The 25,448-nt window shown below is 48.2% G+C and overlaps 1 protein-coding gene across 3 annotated transcripts in view; it reads right to left on the bottom strand.

The window, feature by feature from the left end:
- The window catches only part of LOC143995695 (cell adhesion molecule CEACAM2-like), a 75,789-nt gene that overhangs the window by 8,259 nt on the left and 42,082 nt on the right, over positions 1 to 25,448 (bottom strand). For 2 of the 3 annotated variants that reach the window (XM_077490443.1, XM_077490444.1), the window contains exons 3-5: positions 13,350 to 13,676; positions 8,905 to 9,231; positions 6,393 to 6,644 (exon numbers count right to left, since the gene is read on the bottom strand). In XM_077490443.1, the coding sequence (XP_077346569.1) occupies positions 6,393 to 6,644; positions 8,905 to 9,231; positions 13,350 to 13,676 (906 nt within the window). The remainder of the gene's footprint in view (positions 1 to 6,392; positions 6,645 to 8,904; positions 9,232 to 13,349; positions 13,677 to 25,448) is intronic. The other variant, XM_077490445.1, reaches the window with a different exon arrangement.

The raw sequence follows: 25,448 nt of genomic DNA on the forward strand, positions 1-25,448 counted from the left end.
ACATGGAAAGTGAGACTTATCACAATGGTCCTATAGGAATATGGAGGCTGCCAAGGTGACCCTCTCCTTCTTAAAGTACCAGATACCTGGGTGTCATACTGGTCCTCTGACTACAAGAGCCACTGACATGAAATGAATATATTGTTTGTGAATTGCTTGTTCTGGATCTGAGACTCACAACCTACAGATACAGAAACCAGAGATAGCCAGGAATGTAGCATTTTCAGGAGCTCCCGTATTTATAACTCTTCCAAAAATGTTATATTTTACAAATCCTAGAAAACCTTGAAAAATAGAGGACTACCCCTCGACCATGTGCATGAACATCTCCAAATCCAAGATAAGGATATGCAATGGTCGTAGTTCCATTCTCCTGGTCCAGACTGCATGTGTTCCTAATATCTTTGACAGGAATTATAAAGTTTACAATGTGTACACATTTGGGTAATGACTCAGCCTGTCTGTGTATTTAGAGGGGTGTATGCATTTTGTTACTTTTATTATGTTTATAATCTTTAGAACTTGTTGCCAGTTTTCCCTGAGGAAGTCGGCTTTGCCCCAGCGAAACGCATTGGAGGCTACTGTATGGAATACCCCATTTTACCACCTGGGGATCTGTTCATCTGTAAGTGGCAATCAATGTAACTGCAGCTCCTTTATTCATTTATAGACATGTGCAATTTGTTTCGTTCCAAATTAGTTTTTTTGACAAATGTTGACAAGGTAATTCATATAGAAATATCCGAATTAACGAAAACCCATTTAATTTCTTTTTCTAAATATTTGTAAATTTGAATAAAAGTAAACTCAAAAATTCATAAATTCGAAAACCCAAAAATTTGAAAATCTGAAATAATAACTAATAATAACTTAACTTATAAATTATAGGTGTTGGAATTTCCTTTCAAATGTGGCTGTTAGTGAACATAACGGATACAAAATTATCCAAAATAATGAATGCCGTATCTAAACGAATGGAATATAATGGATTGATAAAAATAATAAATAATAATAATTAGAACTTTTTATTATTATTGTTATTATTTATAAAGAATTTGTTCTGTTCCATTTATTTAGATACGGCTTTCGTTATTTCGGATCATTCATAACTTTGGATAAATTCGTATTCATTACGTTCACTAACAGCTAAATCTGAAAGGAAATTACAACACCTATAATTTAATAGTCAGTTATTATTAGTTAGTTATTCTTTCAAATTTTTGGATTTTCTTTCTTATTTTCAGATTTTCCAATATATGAATTATCCAATTTACAAATTGCGTTCATAACAAATGACCCCTTTAAAAAACAAACAAAAAAGAAAACATGAATTTTTGGGCAGTGCGCGTATCTACAGTATATCATTTATATTTATGTGTCAAGGATGTTTTTTGTCTTTAAAATTCTTTTAATATGTTTGTAGTGATAGAAATGTGAATTGTAATCTGTGGTGTGGTGCCTTGGAAGTGCCATTAGTTTGCATTTTGTTAGGAATTCATTATATTTCAGTGTCATACATGAAGGGATGGGGTACCTGTAAAACCGTGAGAACAATAGAGAATGCTTTGTCTCCTTCCCATTTATTATTCTAGTGTAGACATGTGCATTCATATTCGTTCCGAATCAAAATTCGGACAAATTTTCATTATTCGGACATTCAGATGGATCCGAATTACAATGCTAACTAATTCAACCGAATTCGGATGAAATTCTAATTGAATTCAAAAAAAGTTGAATTTGAAAACAATTTGAATAAAAATTTTAAAAAATATAAATTGATTTCTAAAAAAGAATACAGTAAAATAGAATAAAAAATAATAAACACAATAGAATGAAAATAAAGGAATAGTAAAGAACAGAATAGAATTTAATAGAATGTAATAAAATACAATAGAAGAATATGACCTTCTTCTGAAATTATAATTTCGAATAGTATAAATTCGAATTTGAGAATAGATTTGAAAATAAGTCAAAATAATGGAAACTAAAATAATATATATTTTATTATAGTCCATTCTTTTCTATTATTTTATATTCTAATATTTTCTATTCGAATTTGATCCAAATTTTTATACTAAATTAGAATTTCAGAAGATGGTTTTATATATATTTATATATCATTATATATATATATATATATATATATATTTTATATCTATAACCATCTTCCGAAATTCAAATGTTTCCTATAGAATGAATTAAAATAGAAAAGATTTGAATAGAAGAGAATAGACTACAAAAACAACTGAACAGAATAGTATAAAATATTATTTTATTCTATTCCAATCACTGAGTCCAAGCCTTAGGCCGCGTACACACGGGCGGACTGTTCGCCCAACCTTGTCCGCTGAACAGTGTTTGAGCGGACAGTCCGCCCGTGTGTGGGCTTTCAGCGGACAGTTTCAGCGGACAGTTGGACGGACAAAGTCTTTCGGAAATTCCGAAAAACTGTCCGCTGAAACTGTGTTTGAGCGAACAGTCCGCCCGTGTGTAGGCTACTTTCGAAATGAGCAAACTGTTCCCGCTCGGAAAGTCCGCCCATTTCGAGCGCGTGTACAGGTAGGCGGGGCCCGCGAGGGAGACGTCGCGGGCCCCGCCGCCTGGAATGGGCTTAAAGGGGAACCCCAACGCCGAAAAAACATTGGCGTGGGGGTTCCCCCAAAGTCCACACCAGACCCTTGTCCGAGCACGCTACCCGGCCGGCCAGGAAAGGGGGCGAGCGAGCGCGCCCCCCCTCCTGAGCCGTACCAGGCCGTGCCCTCAACATGGGGGGTGCCTTGGGGAAGGGGGGGCCGCGCGGCCCCCCCACCCCAAAGCACCTTGTCCCCATGTTGATGAGGACAAGGGCCTCTTCCCGACAACCCTGGCCGTTGGTTGTCGGGGTCTGCGGGCGGGGGGCTTATCGGAATCCGGGAGCCCCCTTTAAGAAGGGGGCCCCCGGATACCGGCCCCCCACCCTATGTGAATGAGTATGGGGTACAATGTACCCCTACCCATTCACCTGTGAAATAAAGTACAAAAAAAAACACAACACAGGGAAAAAATATTTTATTGCACAGCTCCGGGGGTCTTCCATCTTCGGGGGTCTTCTCGCCGGACTCCTCCGCTATCTGTGTGTAGCTCTTTTACTAGCGGAGGAGTCCGGCTTTCTTCCTCCCCGCCGCCGGCCTCTTCTCCCGACTTCGGGGGTCTTGTCCCCCTCTTCGGTTCTTCTGCCGGGCCACCGCGCCTTCTTGTATCTCTTTTACAGGCGGTGGCCCGGTCTTCTGTCGCCGCTGTCGTCGCCGCCGCCTTCCGTTCTTGTTCTTCTTCTTGTTCTTCTTCTTCTTCTCCTGGAGATGTTGACTCGACGAGCTCTCCGGCCGGAATGCCAGGGACACGCTCCGCTGCCACTTATATAGTGACAATGGGGCGGTGTCACATGGTATATGTCACATGGGTTGGTCACATGGTGACCCCGCCCCCTTACGATGTCATAGTCCCCATGTGACATCAACCCATGTGACCAACCCATGTGACATATACCATGTGACACCGCCCCATTGTCACTATATAAGTGACCGCACAGCGCGGCTCTGGCATTCCGGCCGGAGAGCTCGTCGAGGCAACATCTCCAGGAGAAGAAGAAGAAGAACAAGAAGAAGAACAAGAACGGAAGGCGGCGGCGACGACAGCGGCGACAGAAGACCGGGCCACCGCCTGTAAAAGAGCTACAAGAAGGCGCGGTGGCCCGGCAGAAGAACCGAAGGCGGCGACAGAAGAACGGAAGGCAGCGGCGACAGAAGACCGGGCCACCGCCTGCAAAAGAGCTACAAGAAGGCGCGGTGGCCCGGCAGAAGAACCGAAGAGGGGGACAAGACCCCCGAAGTCGGGAGAAGAGGCCGGCGGCGGGGAGGAAGAAAGCCGGACTCCTCCGCTAGTAAAAGAGCTACACACAGATAGCGGAGGAGTCCGGCGAGAAGACCCCCGAAGACGGAAGACCCCCGGAGCTGTGCAATAAAATATTTTTTCCCTGTGTTGTGTTTTTTTTTTTACTTTATTTCACAGGTGAATGGGTAGGGGTACATTGTACCCCATACTCATTCACATAGGGTGGGGGGCCGGTATCCGGGGGCCCCCTTCTTAAAGGGGGCTCCCGGATTCCGATAAGCCCCCCGCCCGCAGACCCCGACAACCAACGGCCAGGGTTGTCGGGAAGAGGCCCTTGTCCTCATCAACATGGGGACAAGGTGCTTTGGGGTGGGGGGGCCGCGCGGCCCCCCTTCCCCAAGGCACCCCCCATGTTGAGGGCACGCGGCCTGGTACGGCTCAGAAGGGGGGGCGCGCTCGCTCGCCCCCCTTTCCTGGCCGGCCGGGTAGCGTGCTCGGACAAGGGTCTGGTGTGGACTTTGGGGGAACCCCCACGCCGATTTTTTTCGGCGTTGGGGTTCCCCTTTAAGCCCATTCCAGGCGGCGGAGCCCGCGACGTCTCCTTCGCGGGCCCCGCCTACCTGTACACGCGCTCGAAATGGGCGGATTTGCCTCCTCCTTACGTGGGCGAGTCCGTTCATTTCAAAAGTTGAGCGAACTGTTTGGCAAACAGTTCGCTGAAACAGTCCGCTCGTGTGTGGGCAAGTCCGCTCATGCAAATTTTGAGCGGACTGTTTGCCGAAACTGTTTGACGAACAAGGTTGGGCAAACAGTCCGCGCGTGTGTACGCGGCCTTATTCTTCAAGGGGAAACTCTAACCCCAACCCTAATCCTAACCCAAACCCCAAGTTGTGTATTGTCCACTTGCCACGACAACTGCCAGGAGTGCCACGTGACCAGCCACATGTGCCACGTAACCTGCCACATGACCCAGTTGTGGATTGTCCACTTGACATATCACCTGCCACAAGTTGTGTATTGTTCATGTTGAAATAATTTTGAATCCGGTAGAAATATTTTCGAATGCGACCAATTTTTCGAATTCGGTAGAAAACAAAACAAAATCCAAAAACGAATATAACAAAACAAAATTAATTCATTAACAAATTAAAACGAAATTAAACAAAACAAATTATTTTTTTGCACATGTCTATTCTAGCGTGGTGCTAAATGTAAACAAACGGCATCAGGGAACCTGGGTGATGTCATAGGCCATATAGAGATCATGACCTCATTGTGTCAGTGATGTCATAGACCATGTAGGGGTCATGACCTCATTGTGTCAGTGATGTCATAGACCATGTAGGGGGCATGACCTCATTGTGTCAGTGATGTCATAGACCATGTAGGGGTCATGACCTCCTTGTGTCAGTGATTGTGTCAGTGATGTCATAGACCATGTAGGGGTCATGACCTCATTGTGTCAGTGATGTCATAGACCATGTAGGGGTCATGACCTCATTGTGTCAGTGATGTCATAGACCATGTAGGGGTGATGACCTCATTGTGTCAGTGATGTCATAGACCATGTAGAGAGGATGATGACCTCATTGTGTCAGTGATGTCATAGACCATGTAGGGGTCATGACCTCATTGTGTCAGTGATGTCATAGACCATGTGGGGGTGATGACCTCATTGTGTCAGTGATGTCATAGACCATGTAGGGGTCATGACCTCATTGTGTCAGTGATGTCATAGACCATGTAGGGATCATGACCTCATTGTGTCAGTGATGTCATAGACCATGTAGGGGTCATGACCTCATTGTGTCAGTGATGTCATAGACCATGTAGGGGTGATGACCTCATTGTGTCAGTGATATCATAGACCATGTAGGGATCATGACCTCATTGTGTCAGTGATGTCATAGACCATGTAGGGGTCATGACCTCATTGTGTCAGTGATGTCATAGACCATGTAGGGGTGATGACCTCATTGTGTCAGTGATGTCATAGACCATGTAGGGGTGATGACCTCATCATGTCAGTGATGTCACTCGGAGTCCTCGGTGGATTGTTACACACAGAATGAAGCCGGCAGGGATCTGTCATTTACTGACATTAGTGATATCACCGCTAAATGCCGGGCGGAGGATTGGGGGGAGAAGTGGAGAAATCTGCCCACTTTGTTCTCCTGTCCTTCACTGAACATCCCATAGACTGGATTTGGGGGAGTCTCATGTTTGACCCGAACCTGAAGCTGATCCCTAATCATTCCAAAAGACTGGAATGGGAATGGAAATTCATACAAAAATGTAAAACTTTGGACTGTAGGGAGAGGAATTTTATGTGCCGCTATGATTGTAAATAATGTTATAATGTATTTTTATTATGGTCAGGACTAAAAATAAAACATGTAAGATCAATCTATAATTACTGTATATATTTCATATTCTCTATCAGTCAGTAGGCGGAGCTCTGTGTTTATCTGCCTCCGGCCCCTCCCACCTGCTCTGTGCCCATCCCCCCGATCTCTCCTCACCTGGACAGGTGACCCCGGCTCTGCTCTCCTCCGACCGGCTGACCCCATTCTCCACAGTACAGGTGATGTTCCAGGGCCCCGGGGACCCCACAATGGCTGTAATTTTATTGGTGGATGTGGAATATCTCTCCTGGAATCCTCCAATCACAGATAGACTGATATGCGGCTTAGTCCCCTCCTCCACCCTGCAGGAGATCTCAGCGCTGCCATTCCGGGGACATGAGACATGGAGGAGCGGAACCGATACTGGAACTGAGAGAGACAATCATTTCCATTGATCAGGTCCAATATATACACAGCATGCCCCTCCCCCATCCTTACCTATAATCAGGTGTGCAGACATCTTCCTGGAGACTGGAGGAGATAGATTGTGTCTGTGTGCACCCCTCCCCCAACACTAAATCCCCCACTAACATCACACCCATTTTCTTCAGTCATGTGACCCCCATACACAGCGCTGTACAATCTCATCTGGATGATCGGCTCTAAGAACATTGTACATGGCTACTGCTGTGTGAGAGATATTCTGTACATTGTAATACAAAGTGGACGATACAAAACAGGATGTGAGGAGTTCCCTCTAAAGGAGACCTCCGCCCAGTGGTTCTTGGTGGAGTCTTCTGGGATGAAGAGTCTCCGGAGATGTAAATCCCCCCCATGCTGGGAATCCCCCAACATCTGTGCAGGGGGGAGGGGTGAAAATTTCCCCGCTCAGGTGAAGGAGGAGATCTTCACACCCCGTCTGTGTTTCCAGCTGGAGATCCACCATTGTCACCCATCAGCAGAATTCCCACCATCCAGATCATGGAGTCCTCATAGTGAGAGAGGAAAATGAGCACGGGGGAGGGGCTGCCCACAGTGACCAATCAGAATTCTCAAGTCATTTTTTCCTGAGATGTGAAAACCGATTGGCTGCTGTTGGCAGAAGCTCCACCCTGTTGAAGAATCAGCTCCATCCCAATAAACTGAACTTACTTTCTACATGGACGGTGTATATAAAGACACGGAGCGGGGAGGACACTGCTAGGACTGGGGGTGGGGATTGGATGGACTTACCTTCTACATGGACGGTGTATATAAAGACACGGAGCGGGGAGGACACTGCTAGGACTGGGGGTGGGGGTTGGATGGACTTACCTTCTACATGGACGGTGTATATAAAGACACGGAGTGGGGAGGACACTGCTAGGACTGGGGGTGGGGGTTGGGTGGACTTACCTTCTACATGGACGGTGTATATAAAGACACGGAGCGGGGAGGACACTGCTAGGACTGGGGGTGGGGGTTGGATGGACTTACCTTCTACATGGACGGTGTATATAAAGACACGGAGCGGGGAGGACACTGCTAGGACTGGGGGTGGGGGTTGGGTGGACTTACCTTCTACATGGAAGGTGTATATAAAGACACGGAACGGGGAGGACACTGCTAGGACTGGGGGTGGGGGTTGGGTGGACTTACCTTCCACATGGAAGGTGTATATAAAGACACGGAGCGGGGAGGACACTGCTAGGACCGGGGGAGGGGTTGGATGGACTTACCTTCTACATGGACGGTGTATATAAGGACACGGAGCGGGGAGGACACTGCTAGGACTGGGGGTGGGGGTTGGGTGGACTTACCTTCTACATGGAAGGTGTATATAAAGACATGGAGCGGGGAGGACACTGCTAGGACTGGGGGAGGGGTTGGATGGACTTACCTTCTACATGGACGGTGTATATAAAGACACGGAGCGGGGAGGACACTGCTAGGACTGGGGGTGGGGGTTGGATGGACTTACCTTCTACATGGACGGTGTATATAAAGACATGGAGCGGGGAGGACACTGCTAGAACTGGGGGTGAGGGTTGGATGGACTTACCTTATACATGGACGGTGTATATAAAGACACGGAGCGGGGAGGACACTGCTAGGACTGGGGGTGGGGGTTGGATGGACTTACCTTCTACATGGACGGTGTATATAAAGACACGGAGTGGGGAGGACACTGCTAGGACTGGGGGTGGGGGTTGGATGGACTTACCTTCTACATGGACGGTGTATATAAAGACACGGAGCAGGGAGGACACTGCTAGGACTGGGGGTGGGGGTTGGGTGGAGTTACCTTCTACATGGACGGTGTATATAAAGACACGGAGCGGGGAGGACACTGCTAGGACTGGGGGTGGGGGTTGGGTGGACTTACCTTCTACATGGACGGTGTATATAAAGACATGGAGCGGGGAGGACACTGCTAGGACTGGGGGTGGGGGTTGGGTGGAGTTACCTTCTACATGGACGGTGTATATAAAGACACGGAGCGGGGAGGACACTGCTAGGACTGGGGGTGGGGGTTGAAAGGACTTACCTTCTACATGGACGGTGTATATAAAGACACGGAGCGGGGAGGACACTGCTAGGACTGGGGGTGGGGGTTGGGTGGACTTACCTTCTACATGGACGGTGTATATAAAGACACGGAGCGGGGAGGACACTGCTAGGACTGGGGGTGGGGGTTGGATGGACTTACCTTCTACATGGATGAAGTAATCATCTCTCTGTATAAGGGGTCCTGTAGAGTTGTATATATACACATTGTATATCCCGTCATTCTCCGGAGTCACATTGGATATGATCAGACTTCCATTCTCTGATATTCTTGTATTGGGGAAATATCTGCGATCAAACGGATCACAATTCCAGTGTTGAGCTATTGTACCCCAGACTCCAGGAAATTTCTCATAGTACCAGATAAACCAGTCACATCTCTCTGTATCTGTATGGTTGAGGGTGAGATGGATTCTGATGGGGATGAGAAGGTCAGATCCCGGCCGGGTGAATATTTCCTGGGCTTTTCCTGTACAGACAGAATACAGATCCCAGTCAGGTCACAGTGTACTCCCCTCCCCCTCATATAACATATATCCCTCTATGAGGATCCCAGAAATATTCAGATTCCATCTATCAGAGTCCTCCGGGTCTTCCTGGGATTCCTCTGTTTTCTTCCCATCTCAGATCATTGAGGAATCTCCTCTGACACCCCTATACTCTCCATTATTCTACCAATAAATCATCAATGAATAGACAATCATTCATCCCCCCATTTCCCCTGCTGGAGTAAATTGGAGCGTCCTTTATTTGGCCTTCCTCTGGATCCTCTGTAGGTATAGGATTGTGTAGATGGGATTGGAGGATTTCTTCTCTTTTATTGGTGGAACTGGATGGACTTTATGAAGAGATGATAAATAGAGAATGTATTACATATATAATGCAGTCAGGTAAGATAATCCCTGACCTTCCAGTAGATGATGGTGGGCGTCCATCCATACATGGACAAGGACAATGGACATGTGGAGGACAATAAATGTCTTCTCTGGATATTTTGTATTATTTGGTCTAAGGCTAGACATACATTTTCAATTTTTGGTTCTTCTTCCACAGATTGAAGGAAAGAAAATCGCTTGATTCCCCATCAGTACAGTCAGTGTTGATGGGAAGAATCCCTCTTGTGGAGTCATTGTGTTCTGAGAGTGGAAGGTTTCCCCGCCATCAGAATACAATGATCAGTGCTGGAGGTTATAGCCACCGGCAGTGATTGTACAAAAAAAGAATACGACGGGCTGGTTGTTCTGAAGTCATCCGATGGACCAACTTCAGTACAATCAGTCTGTCCTTGGATGGCTTGAATTTCAAACTGGCATGCAGACAATCCTGTATCCTACAGTGGTGTGAAAAAGTGTTTGCCCCCTTCCTCATTTCCTGTTCCTTTGCATGTTTGTCACACTTAAGTGTTTCGGAACATCAAACCAATTTAAACAATAGTCAAGGACAACACAAGTAAACACAAAATGCAATTTGTAAATGAAGGTGTTTATTATTAAAGGTGAAAAAAAATCCAAACCATCATGGCCCTGTGTGAAAAAGTGATTGCCCCCCTTGTTAAAACATACTATAACTGTGGTTGTCCACACCTGAGTTCAATTTCTCTAGCCACACCCAGGCCTGATTATTGCCACACCTGTTCACAATCAAGGCATCACTTAAATAGGAGCTGCTTGACACAGTAAGGTCCACCAGAAGATCCTTAAAAGCTACACATCATGCCGAGACCCAAAGAAATTCAGGAACAATTGAGAAAGAAAGTAATTGAGATCTATCAGTCTGGAAAGGGTTATAAAGCCATTTCCAAAGCTTTGGGAATCCAGCGAACCACAGTGAGAGCCATTATCCACAAATGGCGAAGACATGGAACAGTGGTGAACCTTCCCAGGAGTGGCCGGCTGCCCAAAATTACCCCAAGAGCGCAGCGACGACTCATCCAAGAGGTCACAAAAGACCCCACAACAACGTCCAAGGAACTGCAGGCCTCACTTGCCTCAGTTAAGGTCAGCGTTCATGCCTCCACCATCAGGAAAAGACTGGGCAAAAATGGCCTGCATGGCAGAGTTCCAAGGAGAAAACCACTGCTGAGCAAAAAGAACATCAAAGCTCGTCTCAATTTCTCCACAACACATCTTGATGATCCCCAAGACTTTTGGGACAACATTCTGTGGACCGATGAGACAAAAGTGGAACTCTTTGGAAGGTGTGTGTCCAAGTATATCTGGCGTAGAAGGAACACTGCATTTCAGAAAAAGAACATTATACCAACAGTAAAATATGGTGGTGGTAGTGTGATGGTCTGGGGCTGTTTTGCTGCTTCAGGACCTGGAAGACTTGCCGTGATAAAAGGAACTATGAATTCTGCTGTCTACCAAGAGATCCTGAAGGAGAATGTCCGACCATCTGTTCGTGTACTCAAGCTGAAACCAACTTGGGTTCTGCAGCAGGACAATGATCCTAAACACACCAGCAAGTCCACCACCGAATGGCTGAAGAAAAACAAAATGAAGACTTTGGAGTGGCCTAGCCAAATTCCTGACCTGAATCCTATTGAGATGTTGTGGTATGACCTTAAAAAGGCCGTTCATGCTCGAAAACCCTCTAATGTAACTGAATTAGGACAATTCTGCAAAGATGAGTGGGCCAAAATTCCTCCAGGACGCTGTAAAAGCCTCATTGCACGTTATCGCAAACGCTTGGTTGCAGTTGTTGCTGCTAAGGGTGGCCCAACCAGTTATTAGGTTTAGGGGGCAATCACTTTTTCACACAGGGCCATGATGGTTTGGATTTTTTTTTCACCTTTAATAATAAACACCTTCATTTACAAATTGCATTTTGTGTTTACTTGTGTTGTCCTTGACTATTGTTTAAATTGGTTTGATGTTCCGAAACACTTAAGTGTGACAAACATGCAAAGGAACAGGAAATGAGGAAGGGGGCAAACACTTTTTCACACCACTGTATATGTGGGGTCCTGACCTCTCATACAATTATCATTATCATAAGAAGAGAAGACACAACAGTCACATCAGAAAATGGAAACCCAACAACCTTCTGAGATAAGAAAGAGGGGCGCCCCCTATCACAAGGTGTAGGAAGGGGCCCAGATAGCCAATCAGCTGCAAGTTTGAAGATGACTTGACAAGCTATTGCCAGACTTGCCGGACTTCACAAGTTTGTTGTACAATTGTAGGGAATCCACATTACAAGAGCCGTGCTATAGACTTGTGGGGACTTGTGGGGCTCTTGCTATAGACTCACCACTTCTGTCGGACCCACTGATTGGCTCCTGCTGTGTCCAATAACAGTGGGAGTGGCCTCCAGTGGCGCACGCCCCCCAGACCAGGAAGAAGAAATCATGAACAGGTAAGTGATTTTGCCGCCCTGCCGCAGTAGATGTACGCGGGGCGCTCCTTACCCGCTCTAGACTGCGGATTATATAGACTGGAATATTATCCGCCATCTATGATTGGAAATCATTTCCTGTCCTCTGAGAACAAACACCGTGAAGGGGAAATATTGTGTTTTATTTTATTATGATCAGGACTAAAAAATAAAACCTGTAATGTAAATCTATCATTTCTGTATATATTTCATATTCTCTATTCAGTCAGTGGGCGGGGCTTATTTGTTTTCTGCCCCTCCCACCTGCTCTGTTTAAAGAGGAAGTAAAGGCAGTTAAAAAAAAAATGCAACCTGCAAGGCAAAGGCATAATGAACTAGTATGCATAGTATACTAGCTCATTATGAATAACTTACCTGAGAACAAAACCCCCGAATCGGTCCTCCGTCTTCATGTTCACCGCTGCCATGGATCCCAGACTGACTTCCAGGTCTCGCTGCTCCGGCGCTGTGATTCGCCAGAGCCGTGATGATGTCACTCCCACGCATGTGCACATGACCCGACACAAGCGGCATATAACCGCGATCTGCGGCCTGCCCAGTGTGCCAGTGTGCCGCTGTCTTATTGTAAATATCTCCTAAACCGTATAGGTTTAGAAGATATTTCTTGGACCTACAGGTAAGCCTTAATCTAGGCTCACCTGTAGGTCAAAGTGGTTTGTAAGGGTTTAAAACCACTTTAAATGTCTCTGTGCCCATCCCCCGATCTCTCCTCCCCTGGATAGGTGACCCCCTGCCTCTGCTCTCCTCTGATTGGCTGACCCCATTCTTCACAGTACAGGTGATGTTCCAGGGCCCCGGTGACCCCACAATGGCTGTAATGTGATTGGAATAATTCCTCTGGGATCCTCCAATCACAGATAGACTGATATTCGGCTTAGTCCCCTCCTCCACCCTGCAGGAGATCTCAGCGCTGCCATTCCGGAGACATGAGACATGGAGGAGCGGAACCGATACTGGAACTGAGAGAGACAATCATTTCCATTGATCAGGTCCAATATATACACAGCATGCCCCTCCCCCATCCTTACCTATAATCAGGTGTGCAGACATCTTCCTGGAGACTGGAGGAGATAGATTGTGTCTGTGTGCACCCCTCCCCCAACACTAAATCCCCCACTAACATCACACCCATTGTCTTCAGTCATGTGACCCCCATACACAGCGCTGTACAATCTCATCTGGACTTACCTTCTACATGGACGATGTAATCATCTCTCTGTATACGGCGTCCTGTAGAGTTCTTTATATACACACGGTATATCCCGTCATTCTCCGGAGTCACATTGGATATGATCAGACTTCCATTCTCTGATATCCTTGTATTGGGGAAATATCTGAGATCAGACGGATCACAATTCCTGTGATAAGCTATTCTCTTCCAGTCTCCAGGAGATTCCAGATAGTGCCAGATAATCCAGTCACATCTCCATCTATCTTCAGTGTTGAGGGTGAGATGACGTCTGATGGGGAGGAGAAGGTCAGATCCCGGCCGGGTGAATATTTCCTGGATTTTTCCTGTACAGACAGAATACAGATCCCAGTCAGGTCACAGTGTACTCCCCTCCCCCCTCATATAACATATATCCCTCTATGAGGATCCCAGAAATATTCAGATTCCATCTATCAGAGTCCTCCGGGTCTTCCTGGGATTCCTCTGTTTTCTTCCCATCTCAGATCATTGAGGAATCTCCTCTGACACCCCTATACTCTCCATTATTCTACCAATAAATCATCAATGAATAGACAATCATTCCTCCCCCCATTTCCCCTGCTGGAGTAAATTGGAGCGTCCTTTATTTGGCCTTCCTCTGGATCCTCTGTAGGTATAGGATTGTGTAGATGGGATTGGAGGATTTCTTCTCTTTTATCATCGCTCCCAACTGTCCCGGATTTTGAGGGACTGTCCCTGATTTGGAGCAATGTCCCTCTGTCCCTCTTTCCTCCTCATTTTGGTCTGATCTATAGAGTTGTATATAAAATGTACTTTCCTGGTGCATCATGACATCATACATATGGGTTGTGACTCCGCCCCCACAACCTGATAGGTCTGGTTAACTATAAATCAAAGACAGACCCGGCTCACAGCATTCACTTTTTTTACTCACCTGATCAGGACTGGAATCGCGAGGTATCCCTTACCAAATGTCGCCCCAGCTAGGGTTGCCACCTGTCCGGGATTCACCCAGACAGTCCAGCTTTTACATCCTCTGCCTGGGTTTCTGACTGCCTGTCACCCGGACACCAGCCACCAGGGCATCCTCAGAAATTCTTATAACACCCCCATAAAAGCTTAATCAGAATTTAGGATCCATAACATGTATTATAATGTCACATATCTTTACATACATGTAACTGTCTGGATGGAAACAGCCCTAATTACAAGGGACTTGTTTCTCTCTGTGGAGGGATACAGAACCTCCTGACCGCATTTCCCGATGCTCTGCTTCTAGTCCCGGCTACTGGAGCCCTGCCCAGACTGTTCACTGTTCACAGACTGATCTAGTGGAGAGAGCTGTGAGTGTGTGGGCGGGCAGAGGGAGGAGCTGTGAGTGTGTGGGTGGACAGAGGGAGGAGCTGTGAGTGTGTGGGTGGGCAGAGGGAGGAGCTGTGAGTGTGTGGGTGGGCAGAGGGAGGAGCTGTAAATGTGTAGGTGGGCAGAGGGAGGAGCTGTGAGTGTGTGGGTGGGCAGAGGGAGGAGCTGTGAGTGTGTGGGTGGGCAGAGGGAGGAGCTGTGAGTGTGCGGGTGCACAGAGGGAGGAGTTGTGAGTGTGTGGGCGGGCAGAGGGAGGAGCTGTGAGTGTGTGGGCGGGTAGAGGGAGGAGCTTTGAGTGTGTGGGCGAGAAGAGGGAGGGGCTATGAGTATGTGGGCGGGCAGAGGGAGGAGCTGTAGGGAGTGGGAGGAGGGGACAGTAGGACAGAGGGGAGGAGAGAAGCTGCCCATTACCAGACTACATATGGAAGTATTCATCTCATAGTATGTTGTGTCTTGACCCCTGTAGGCCAAATGGCCCCTCTATTATACTGTTATGTCCTTAATACTCCCATCCCCCTAACCCTCTTTCTAAAATAACCGGGATCCACACATTGCTTATGGAGTATAATTGGCCATAACAGCCTTCAGTGGTGTAACTAGAACCTTCAGGGCCTGATGCAAGAAACCATGGGGGGCCCCTCCCCCGAGCTCCGGACAGGGCTCTTTTCTCTGAGCCCGATGGCAGAACACCGGGGCCCGGTCCCAAGTGGGTGGCCGCATATAAAGGAGCCGATTTCTCCATTTCCCCCGCTTCTCCTCCTCTCCCACCCACAGGCATTCAGCGGCTGCAGGAGGAAAATGGAGAGACGGTTCCTCTATGTCGGTGTTTCACAATCTTTTTCCAGTCAGGGTCCCCTTGAAGTACATCCCTAGGTGAATGGGGCTGCACTGCAACCCCCCTGAAACTGTGTGCATTGCATGCAGTTGCACCACAGTGATGATGCATTTAAGGGGTAAAAACAGGTGGTCAGTAGGCAACATATTGCCTCTCTACCAGCTGTCAAATGCCTCTGAAAAGCGATCTGAGCATGGATCACTTTACGGAGAAACAGCATTTTACATAAAACACACACATATACTATAATATATAAAAACACACACATATAATAAATATATATATATATATATATATATATATATATATATATATATATATATATATATATATATATATATATATATATATATATATATATATATATATATATATATATATATATATATATATATATATATATATATATATATATATATATATATATATATATATATATATATATATATATATATATATATATATATATATATATATATATATATATATATATATATATATATATATATATATATATATATATATATATATATATATATATATATATATATATATATATATATATATATATATATATAAATATATATATGCACATATAAACCAGTGGCGGCTGGTGCTCAAAATTTTCAGGGAGCGCAAGCAAGCTGAAAAATTCAGAAAAAAAAATCATCAATTGCAGCCACTGTACCATCAAATGTCACCACTGTGCCAATCAAATGCCACCACTGTGCCCATCAAATGTCACCATTGTGCCCATCAAATGCCGCCACTGTGCCCATCAAATGCCGCCACTGTGCCCATCAAATGCCGCCACTGTGCCCATCAAATGCTGCCACTGTGCACATCAAATGCTGCCACTGTGCACATCAAATGCCACCACTGTGCACATCAAATGCTGGAGGTGTGCCCATTAAATGCTGGCAGTGTGCCATCAACTGCTGCCACTGTGAATCCCCACCGCCCGCTCGCCGTCTGCCCGCCACTTACCCTGTCTTGGTGGGGCAGCGGGTGATGGCCATGAGCGGGGTCCTCCATGCATCTCCTGCCATCCTCATCTCCCGTCCTCTCCTCCTGATAGGTATCCAATAGCTGCGCCTATCGTTTCAGCCAATCAGGTGATGGGTAACAGACCCGCACACCTGATTGGTGGAGACGCGGTTCAGTGTTAGGAAAGTGAATATTAATTCACTTTTCTAACACACCTTGGTAGACTGAGTGTCAAGCATGGCGCTTGCAGTTCACCTATTTTGAAGCCTATTAGAGCCTATGGCTCTAATCAGGTGCTGCAAAAACACCTCCCCACCCGCCACTCTAATTCAACACCCAGCACCCCAAAAGGGACCGGACACCTAAATATGAACTGCATGCTGGGTAGGATATAAAAGGCCCAGCGTGGCCATTTTCTGTGTCTTTCTGGACATGTGACCTGCCTGCGAGGGTCTGTGAGGAGGTGTTCCAGAGAGGGCGGCCTGCTGCAATCACGGAGTGGAACAATCAGCGATTCTACCCTACACCCTACACTTGTGTGCTGGAGAGACGATGTGACCGGATCGGAGAAGGATCCAGAGACACCTGACAGAACCACCTATGAGTCCCAGTCGTATTGCGGAGCGGAAGCAGCATGACGGTGCTGGTGTGAAGCAAGACTGAGACAACCAGAGCAGAGGTTTCCTGGTTTTGGTGAGAGGGCTGCCGCCCATAATTCTTAACGCACTTTCACAAACTTAGACTCAGAGTACAGTGTTGCTGGGACCTGTAGTCCCGTGGAGGAGGTTTCACATTATTAGACAAGTTCAAGCAGGCCTCAAGCCTATACTCCACTGAGAAGTGATACTGTGTGATTTGGAGACAACTACCCCGGAGGTAGTTATAATTGTGCTACAACACAGGAACAGTTTCAATACTCAGTCTACACTTTTCTTTGTTTGTTAAACCCTTTGGATTACAATTTCTTCAACCCAATAGCTAGCAGAAGACAGAAGACTAAAGACTACATCTTTATTGTAAGGCCTTGCAGTCAATCCCAATAAGAAAGGGCTACATTATAAAGCAGGGGGAGCGCCCTAGAAATTGTATTGTGTGGTGCTGTGTTTATTGCAGCGTGCTGGAAGTGGGAAGGTGCCCAGAGCCAAGGCATTGTCACTATGAGCATTGGTCCAACTTGGAGACGCACTTACAGGTGTTATGCTGCGTACACACGATCTGACTATCTGGTGGACTTGGACTCTGGTCCGCCGGACAATGCGCCCGTGTGTGGGCTCCGGCTGACTTTTTTTCCCCAAAGGTCCGGCAGACTTAGAAAGAAGTTTTGACTCAATCCGGCCATCTGTGTGCTAGTCCGCCAGACTTAGTAAAAGAGCAGAAGATAGTGGAGGAGTCCGGAGAGAAGACCCCCCAAGACGGAAGACCACCGGAGCTGTGCAATAAATTATTTTAAAAACATGTGTTGTGGTTTTTGTTTAAACTTTTTTTTCACAGGTGAATGGGTAGGGGTACATGGTACCCCGATACTCATTCACATAGGGTGGGGGGCGGGTATCTGGGCCCCCCTTATTAAAGGGGATCCCAGATTCCGATAAGCCCCCCACCCGCAGACCCCGACAACCAACGGCCAGGTTCTCCTCATCAACATGGGGACAAGGTGCTTTGGGGTGGGGGGCGCTCATCCCCACCCCCTTTACTGACTGGCCGGGTTATGTGCTCAGATAAGGGTCTGATATGGACATTGGGGGACCCCCACGCCGTTTTTTCGGCGTAGGGCTACCCCTTTAAGTCCATAACAGGTGATGGGGCCAGCAAGTGTCAATCTCGCCACCGAAAGCGGCGACATGGACTTCGTTCACTAGACCCGGCTACCAGGAACCGCGTTCAAAATGAACTGACTTTCCTCCATGTGTGGGCAAGTCTGTTCATTTCAAAAGTATGGTGGACTCCCGCTAGGTCTACCTGAAAAGTCCGGTTGTATGTGGGCTGGTCGGCTGACTTTCCGGCGGTTTGTTCGCCAGACTAAGTCTGCCAGATAGTCTGATCGTGTGTACGCGGCGTTAGCCAAATAAACCTTTTATACTGAAGAATTTGTGAATATTCATTGCATTTCTGCATCACGTTTGTGTAGTGGTGCAGTTATTGTAACCACTGTTTAGAACTGTTCTAGTAAAATTCTTGTGTTTATGCTTAATATTCTTTAGTAAATCTATTCTAATATTTCCTTATAAAACAGTGAGTTTGTGTTATAGTGAGTCCTGTAGCTAGCAGCAGCAGGCAATGGGTGCAGGGATGGCATGACATGTGCTGGACCGCACACTCGCCGTCTTAAGGGTTATTGAGGTTGGCACTTTAAAGGAACAGTAGGTGGAGCTAGGAGCGGGGCGACGGCGGAAGAGCAGGAAGCCGAGGGGGATGTAACACATTCTCAGAGTGGAGGAGGAAGTGATCACACGCTGTGCCCTCACTGCTCTGCATCCCCCCGGCAAAATGGTGGCATTGGAGGGCTTGATGGCCCAACTCCGGTCGGCGGTAGCTAGCCAAGGCATCGAGTGGCTCAGGGAGCAGATTGTAGCCATTGCAGCAGAGCACAGTCCGGCAGTCAGCGGGGGAGCGGCGGTGACACCTCGGGTGCGGTGATCTAGGCCGCCTGAGTGGTTTAGCCCAGATGCTGGCCAGGGGGGCCTCAGAGCGCAGCAGGTGACACCCCATCCTGAGACACCAACCTCCATATTGGCGGGCAATGTGAGGAGCAGGTATGCAGTGAGAAGTGGGACCAGGAGGAGAGGCCAGGGGATAGCAGGAGGGACCCCGGATTGTCACATGGCTCGGCGCCCCCCACAAGGCAGCACTGTATGGGATGCATGGCGGGTGCAGGGGGGTTGTAGGCAGCAGCCAGTCCAGACAGCAAGGGATTGACGACCGGCGGGTGGGGGACCGGCCTTTCAGCATGGCCACCAGTCTCAGGGAGCCCAGAGGGGGAAAGGGAGAGGCCAGGAGGCTGGAGGTGACAAAGCAGGGTTGGAGATGAGGAGCCAGGCAGACAGGAGGCACAGGAGTCCTTTGCCGACCTGAGGGAGCAGAGCTTGCGGGAAGGGGAACAGGGAATCTTGGGGACAGCACCACAGACCTTTGCCCAATGGAGCAGGCCCGGGACTCACATGTCGGAAGCGCAGTCGGCTGTTGACAGCGCGTGGTCAGAAGGGGAGTTATCAGAGTCGGATGGAGGCGAGGACCAAGGATGGACAATGGCCTTGGGTCCAAAAGAGGTGGCTGGTGGGCCCGGTCCTGGGCAGCCCAGTGAGTGCAATCCTTCCCTTTCAATTTCATCTTTACTGCATGATTTGCTGGGCCAGGTTAGTTCCAAGGAGACAACGACTGCGGGGGGCGGAGCCGTGGGGGCTGGAGTTAACCCCACATGGCCAGGGAGCAGGACACCCGGGTGGGGCAGGGAGGCCTGGGGGGGTCTGTTACTGGGGCTTAAGGAGCTGGTACAAAGATTTGAACACCGTGGAGCGGGTGGGCCGGCTCAGGCATGGACGCATGTGGCTGGGCCGGTCTCAGCCCCGGTCGGTGCAGGGGGCAGGGCGCAGGCACCCTCTACAACACCTAGTGTGGGGTTGGTGGTTAGCGAGGCCCCAGCACCGTCGGCTGGCACTCCGCAGCCATTAGGGAAGCGCATAGGACATGCGGGGGTATGTCATGGCTCAGGTATGATGAGCAATTCCGTCAATGAATGACAGTCTGATCGTCTCTCCGCTGGGATCACAAGGACATTAGCCTGTGGATAAAGCTGATGACGGACAGCGCGGGCCCCTAACCAGTTTTTTCAGGCGGGGTCAGAGTTCAGCAACCTCAGGACAACCGACCAAAAAAAGATGGGGTATTTGCTGGCAGTTTAATGAGGGCACGTGTAGGTTTGGAGCAAACTGTTGATTCAAGCACACGTGTTCCAGCTGCGGGGGATCGCACGCACTTTCCAAGTGCTTCAAGAGGGGAAAAGGACATCCCGGAGATTCTACGAATAGGAGGGATGACTCTGGTGTGGGTGGAAAGGATGTTGCCTTTTCTCAGTAGATACCCCGACCGGGCGGTAGCGTAGTTGTTGGGGTAGAGCAGTTGTTGGAGTCTGGCTTTACTTTGGGTTTTAAGATTCCTTGTTCATTGACCTCAGTCCCACCCATGGCCAAAAATTTGAAGTCCGCCCTGCTGTATTCGGCAGTGGTTATGGAAAAATTGGGTAAAGAAGACGCATTGGGACGTATGGCCACCCCCTATCAGAAGGCGCCATTTCCAGACTTGGTGGTTTCTCCACTCTCCACTCTGCTGTTGTTCCCAAAAGGGGGATCTGTTAACAATGCTATTGCTCCGCAAGAATTTGCGGTGACGTACACTTCATTCGATGTGGCAGTTGCTTGGGTCCGGCGTTTTGGCTGGGGGACATTGATGGCTAAATCTGACATTGAATAGGCTTTCTGACTTTTTCCGGTCCACCCAGACAGCCTTCAGCTGCTGGGATGCACCTGGGAAGGGGGGTTTTACGTAGACCGCTGCCTTCTGATGGGTGGCTCGATTTTGTGTGCCTTTTTTGAGAAGTTCAGCTCCTTCATGGAGTGGGCTGTCCAGGATGTGTCGGGCATCAACTCGGTCATTCACTACCTGGATGACTTCTTATGTGTTGGCCCGGCGGGCACCAATGCCTGCTCGGTTCTGTTAGGAATGTTGCAACATTTGGTGGAGCGCTTCGGTGTCCCTTTGGCTCCGGGAAAGACAGAGGGGCCCACGGAGTGCATCACATTCTTGGGGATTGTGATCAGTTCGGTAAGGATGGAATGCAGGAGGAGATACGTGGGACCATCGGGGTACAAAACACATTGGCTGACGCTCTGTCTCATTTTCAGTGGGACAGGTTCCGGGAGTTGGCACCAGAGGGGGAGCGACACGGGATCGCCTGCCTCGCCTGGATATGGAGCATAGCATTGGGTTCACAGCATGGTGGATCGAGCAATCCGTGAGCACAGCTACATGGAATGCCTACTCAAGGGTATGAACAGGAATAGACTCTGGACTGCCACACTCTTGAGTAGGGATGGCTGAACTGTTCGCCCGGCGGTCGGTTCGTGGCGAATTTTGGCTGTTCGCGGTCCGCCCGATCAGCGGACTATTGCCGCTGTTCGCCTGGCAGACTTACGTGTTTACTGTGTAAAAAAACTTTGACCTATGATGACACATCCATCATGTGGTACAGGACAGCCAATTGAGACGTTACAGCACATGGACACTTGGACATTCCCCCTAACTTATAAATAGACCCGATCCGGCGGCCATTTTACATTCTTTCTACTGTCACTATAGGGAGAGGTTGCTGTGTGGAGCAGGGAGAGACTGCAGTGACCCAAATCGCTAGCTATTAGGTCCACAAAAGTCCTTTCAAGGACTGGTATGGTATAGGTGTAGTTCAGGAGATAGGTTTGAGGTACTGCTATTCAAGTCATTGTTGCCGCAGATTGTCTTTTCTCAGTGCAGATAGGGACAGACAGAGCGCTGTGTGTTGCAGAGAGGGACAGTCAATTTAATCATTAGCTGTTACTATTAGGTCCACAAAGGTTGTTTTCAGGACTGGTATGGTGTAGTAGTACAGGTTATAGTTTTGAGTGCTATTCAAGTTATTGTTGCAGCAGCCTGTGTTTTGTCAGTTTAAATAGGGACAGACAGGAAGCTGTGCGTGGCAGTGAGGGACAGTCAGTTTAATCATTATCTGTTACTATTAGGTCCACAAAGGTCCTTTTCAGGACTGGTATGGTAATAGGGTTGTACACGTATAATATTCTTTCTTCCAAATATAGAAAGAATATTATACTTGACTGCTGCCCTTCTGCTGCAGTAGTCCTTTATGAGTATAGGGACTGAGGTACAGTCTGCTAATCACAACCTACTAGTTCCACAAAGGTCCTTCTAAGGACTGGTAAGGTATAGCGTTCTAGAGTATATAGGGTTGAGTGAGGTACAGTCTGCTAATCACAACCTACTAGTTCCACAAAGGTCCTTCTAAGGACTGGTAAGGTATAGCGTACTAGAGTATATAGGGTTGAGTGAGGTACGGTCTGCTAATCCTTAAGGACTGGTATAGGTCCACAATATATAGGGTTGAGGTGCACTACTGCTGACTGCTGCCCTGTTCTGCAGCAGTTCTTTATCACTATAGGGACTGAGAGTTTTGTCACAGGGTCATTTAAAAAATGACAGGCAGAGGAAGAGGCAGGCCCTTCCGCAGGGTTGGTAGGGGTAGGGCAGGAGCAACAGGCTTGAGCCAAAGTGGGAAATTGCAGAAGGTGCGTGCGATTACGTCAAAGGACGCACCAGACTTGGTTGAGTGGCTCACTCAGCCTTACTCTTCTGCACCCTCCTCATCCTCTCGATCTGCACCCTCTTCTTCACTCTCTGCTATGTGCACCCCCAAATACACTACCACCAACAACACCACCACCACCACATACCTTCCGCTTGAGTCACAGGAATTATTTTCCGATCCATATCAAGACATTTCTGATGCGCAGCCACTCTTGGTATTGGATCAGGAAGAGGAGGTAGCAACAACCGCCACTCAGCAGTCTGACGACAGTACCCAGATCAGCCCAAGGAGGAGGTTGGTCCCTGGTGTTGCTGCCTACTCCGAGATCTCTACTTATAGCGGTGGGGAAGGTGACATCGATGATGATGTGTCTAGTGATGTCACGTGGGTGCCCACAAGAGAGGAAGAGGAGGGGAGTTCAGAGAGAGATATGGACCAGCAGATAGGGAGGAAAAGCAGGAATAACTTACATTGCACAGGAGGGACAAAGCAGACTGCTAATGTATCAGGAACGAGTCATTGACCATGTACGGTCACATCTGGCGCTCCCAGGACGCCGACACATGGCTCCACAGTGTGGGCTTTTTATTTTTATTTTATTTTTTTTTCCATAAAGATTTTATTAAAGATTGCAGACAATAACAGGAACAGTTCGACACAAATATACAGGTATCGGGCATTTAGACAATCAGCAAAAGGAAAAAGAGCATTTCAAAGGAGGGACCAGGAGGGACCTCCTAAGGATACCAGGCAAAAGAGCAAAAGGAGAACTGTTCCAACAACTATATCGGTATATACGCTGAGTCTAACTATATTAGACTCTCAATGGGGGGGGGGGGGGAGGGTGGCTCGGGCGGCTACCAGCGCCCACCCGAGTCAGCCTAGAGTCGAGGTCCGAGCAAAGGAGTAGGGCAAAGCAGGGCATCGGAAAACCATGCAACAGATGCGCCTACAGGGGGGGGGGAAGGGGGGGAAAGGGGGGGAAGCAAGGACAGGGGGGAAAGGGGGGGAAGCAAGGACAGGAGGGAAAAGGGGGGAAAAAAAAAAAGGGGGGGGGAGAGAAAAAGCAAAAGAAAAAGGAAACGAGGGGAGAGAGAAGAAAAAAAAAAAAAAAAGGGAAGAAGAAAAAGAAGGCAGAAAGAGAAGGGGGGACGTGGTGTGGCCCCCCGCATCGGAGCCCCAAGGGGTAGAGGGGGTGAGCGGCAGGAAACCAGGATGGGATCGACTCTCAGTCGGGGGGAACGTGGTGTTTAAACTCAGAGGTGGTCGTGAAGTGAGACCAGCAGGCCCACGTGGAGGAGTATTTTTCCAGTCTCTCTTGGGAAATGTGGATCAATTCTTCCATGCCAGCAATCCTGTTGATGGACGCAAACCACTCGCCCAGGGTTGGGGTGTGGGTGGTCCGCCAATGTCTAGGCACACACAACCTTGCGGCGTTGACCATGTGCATAGCCAGGGATTTGAAATAGGTTTTCCGAGAGAGGGACGTGTGGTGCAGGAGAAATTGTGCCGGTGTGAAGTCGAGATTATAAGTGGTAACTGCTAGGATGAGTCTGTGGACGTCCCTCCAGAAAGGCTGGATAACCGGGCATGCCCACCAAATGTGAAGCATGGTCCCAACATCAGCATTGCATCTCCAGCAGACATTCGGTACAGTAGGGGAGAATTTGTGAAGGCGGGATGGAGTCCTATACCATCTAGTTAGAATTTTATACCCGTTCTCTTGGATGGCAACATTGAGGGAACCCCCATGAGCATATTCATGGACCCTAGTCCAATCCGTCGGGGTTAAAGGGGTCGGCAGATCCCTGTTCCAAGAGGATTGCGAGGGGGATGGGGCCAGGACACCCGGGTCTGAGACAAGGGCGTACAGGAAAGAGACAAGGTGTTTTTGGGGTGTCTTGCGGTTGCATAGGTCCTCAAATGGGGTAAGAGGTCTCATCCAATCCTCCAGGGGAGCCTGCGTGGAGAGGAAATGGCGAATCTGTCGGTACGTCCAGAACGAGAAGGAGGAGGAATTCGAGAGGCTACGAAGAGCATCCAGGGAGGCGATCCTGCCCCCTGGGAAAAAGTGTGTGGCTAGAACATCCTCAAAGGGCCATTCCTGCGAGAGAAAATTGGGCAAGTTCCCAGGAGGAAAGTCAGGATTGCAACGCAGTGTGGTCAGGGGGCCCGGGGAAGGAGCAATGGAAACGGAGGTGGAAGTCTTCCTGACTAACATCAAGGAAGTGTAGATGAAAGGGTGAGAGGCCAGGGACGGGGGCCATTGTTTCGGGAGCAGCCAGGGAAGGAGGTGGATGGGGGCAGGGGAGAAGGCGTTTTCTAGAGACACCCACAGCTTTTCACGGGAGTGGATGTTCCAGTCAGCTATCCTGGTGAGATGACAGGCTACATAGTACCTGTACAAGTCTGGGAGGGCAATCCCCCCTTTAGATTTGGGCAAAGTGAGTCTAGAGTATTTGATCCTCGGGGGGGAATCTTTCCATAGAAAGGACGAGCAAACCCTCCGATAAGAAGAAAAGAAACTGCCGGGCAAAGCCATAGGGATGGTTTGAATCAGGTATAGAAAACGAGGTAAGACAA

This window comes from Lithobates pipiens, unplaced genomic scaffold, assembly GCF_037356315.1.
Source record: "Lithobates pipiens isolate NorthernLeopardFrog02 unplaced genomic scaffold, aLitPip1_a1.2 Scaffold_180, whole genome shotgun sequence".
Taxonomy (NCBI): domain Eukaryota; kingdom Metazoa; phylum Chordata; class Amphibia; order Anura; family Ranidae; genus Lithobates; species Lithobates pipiens.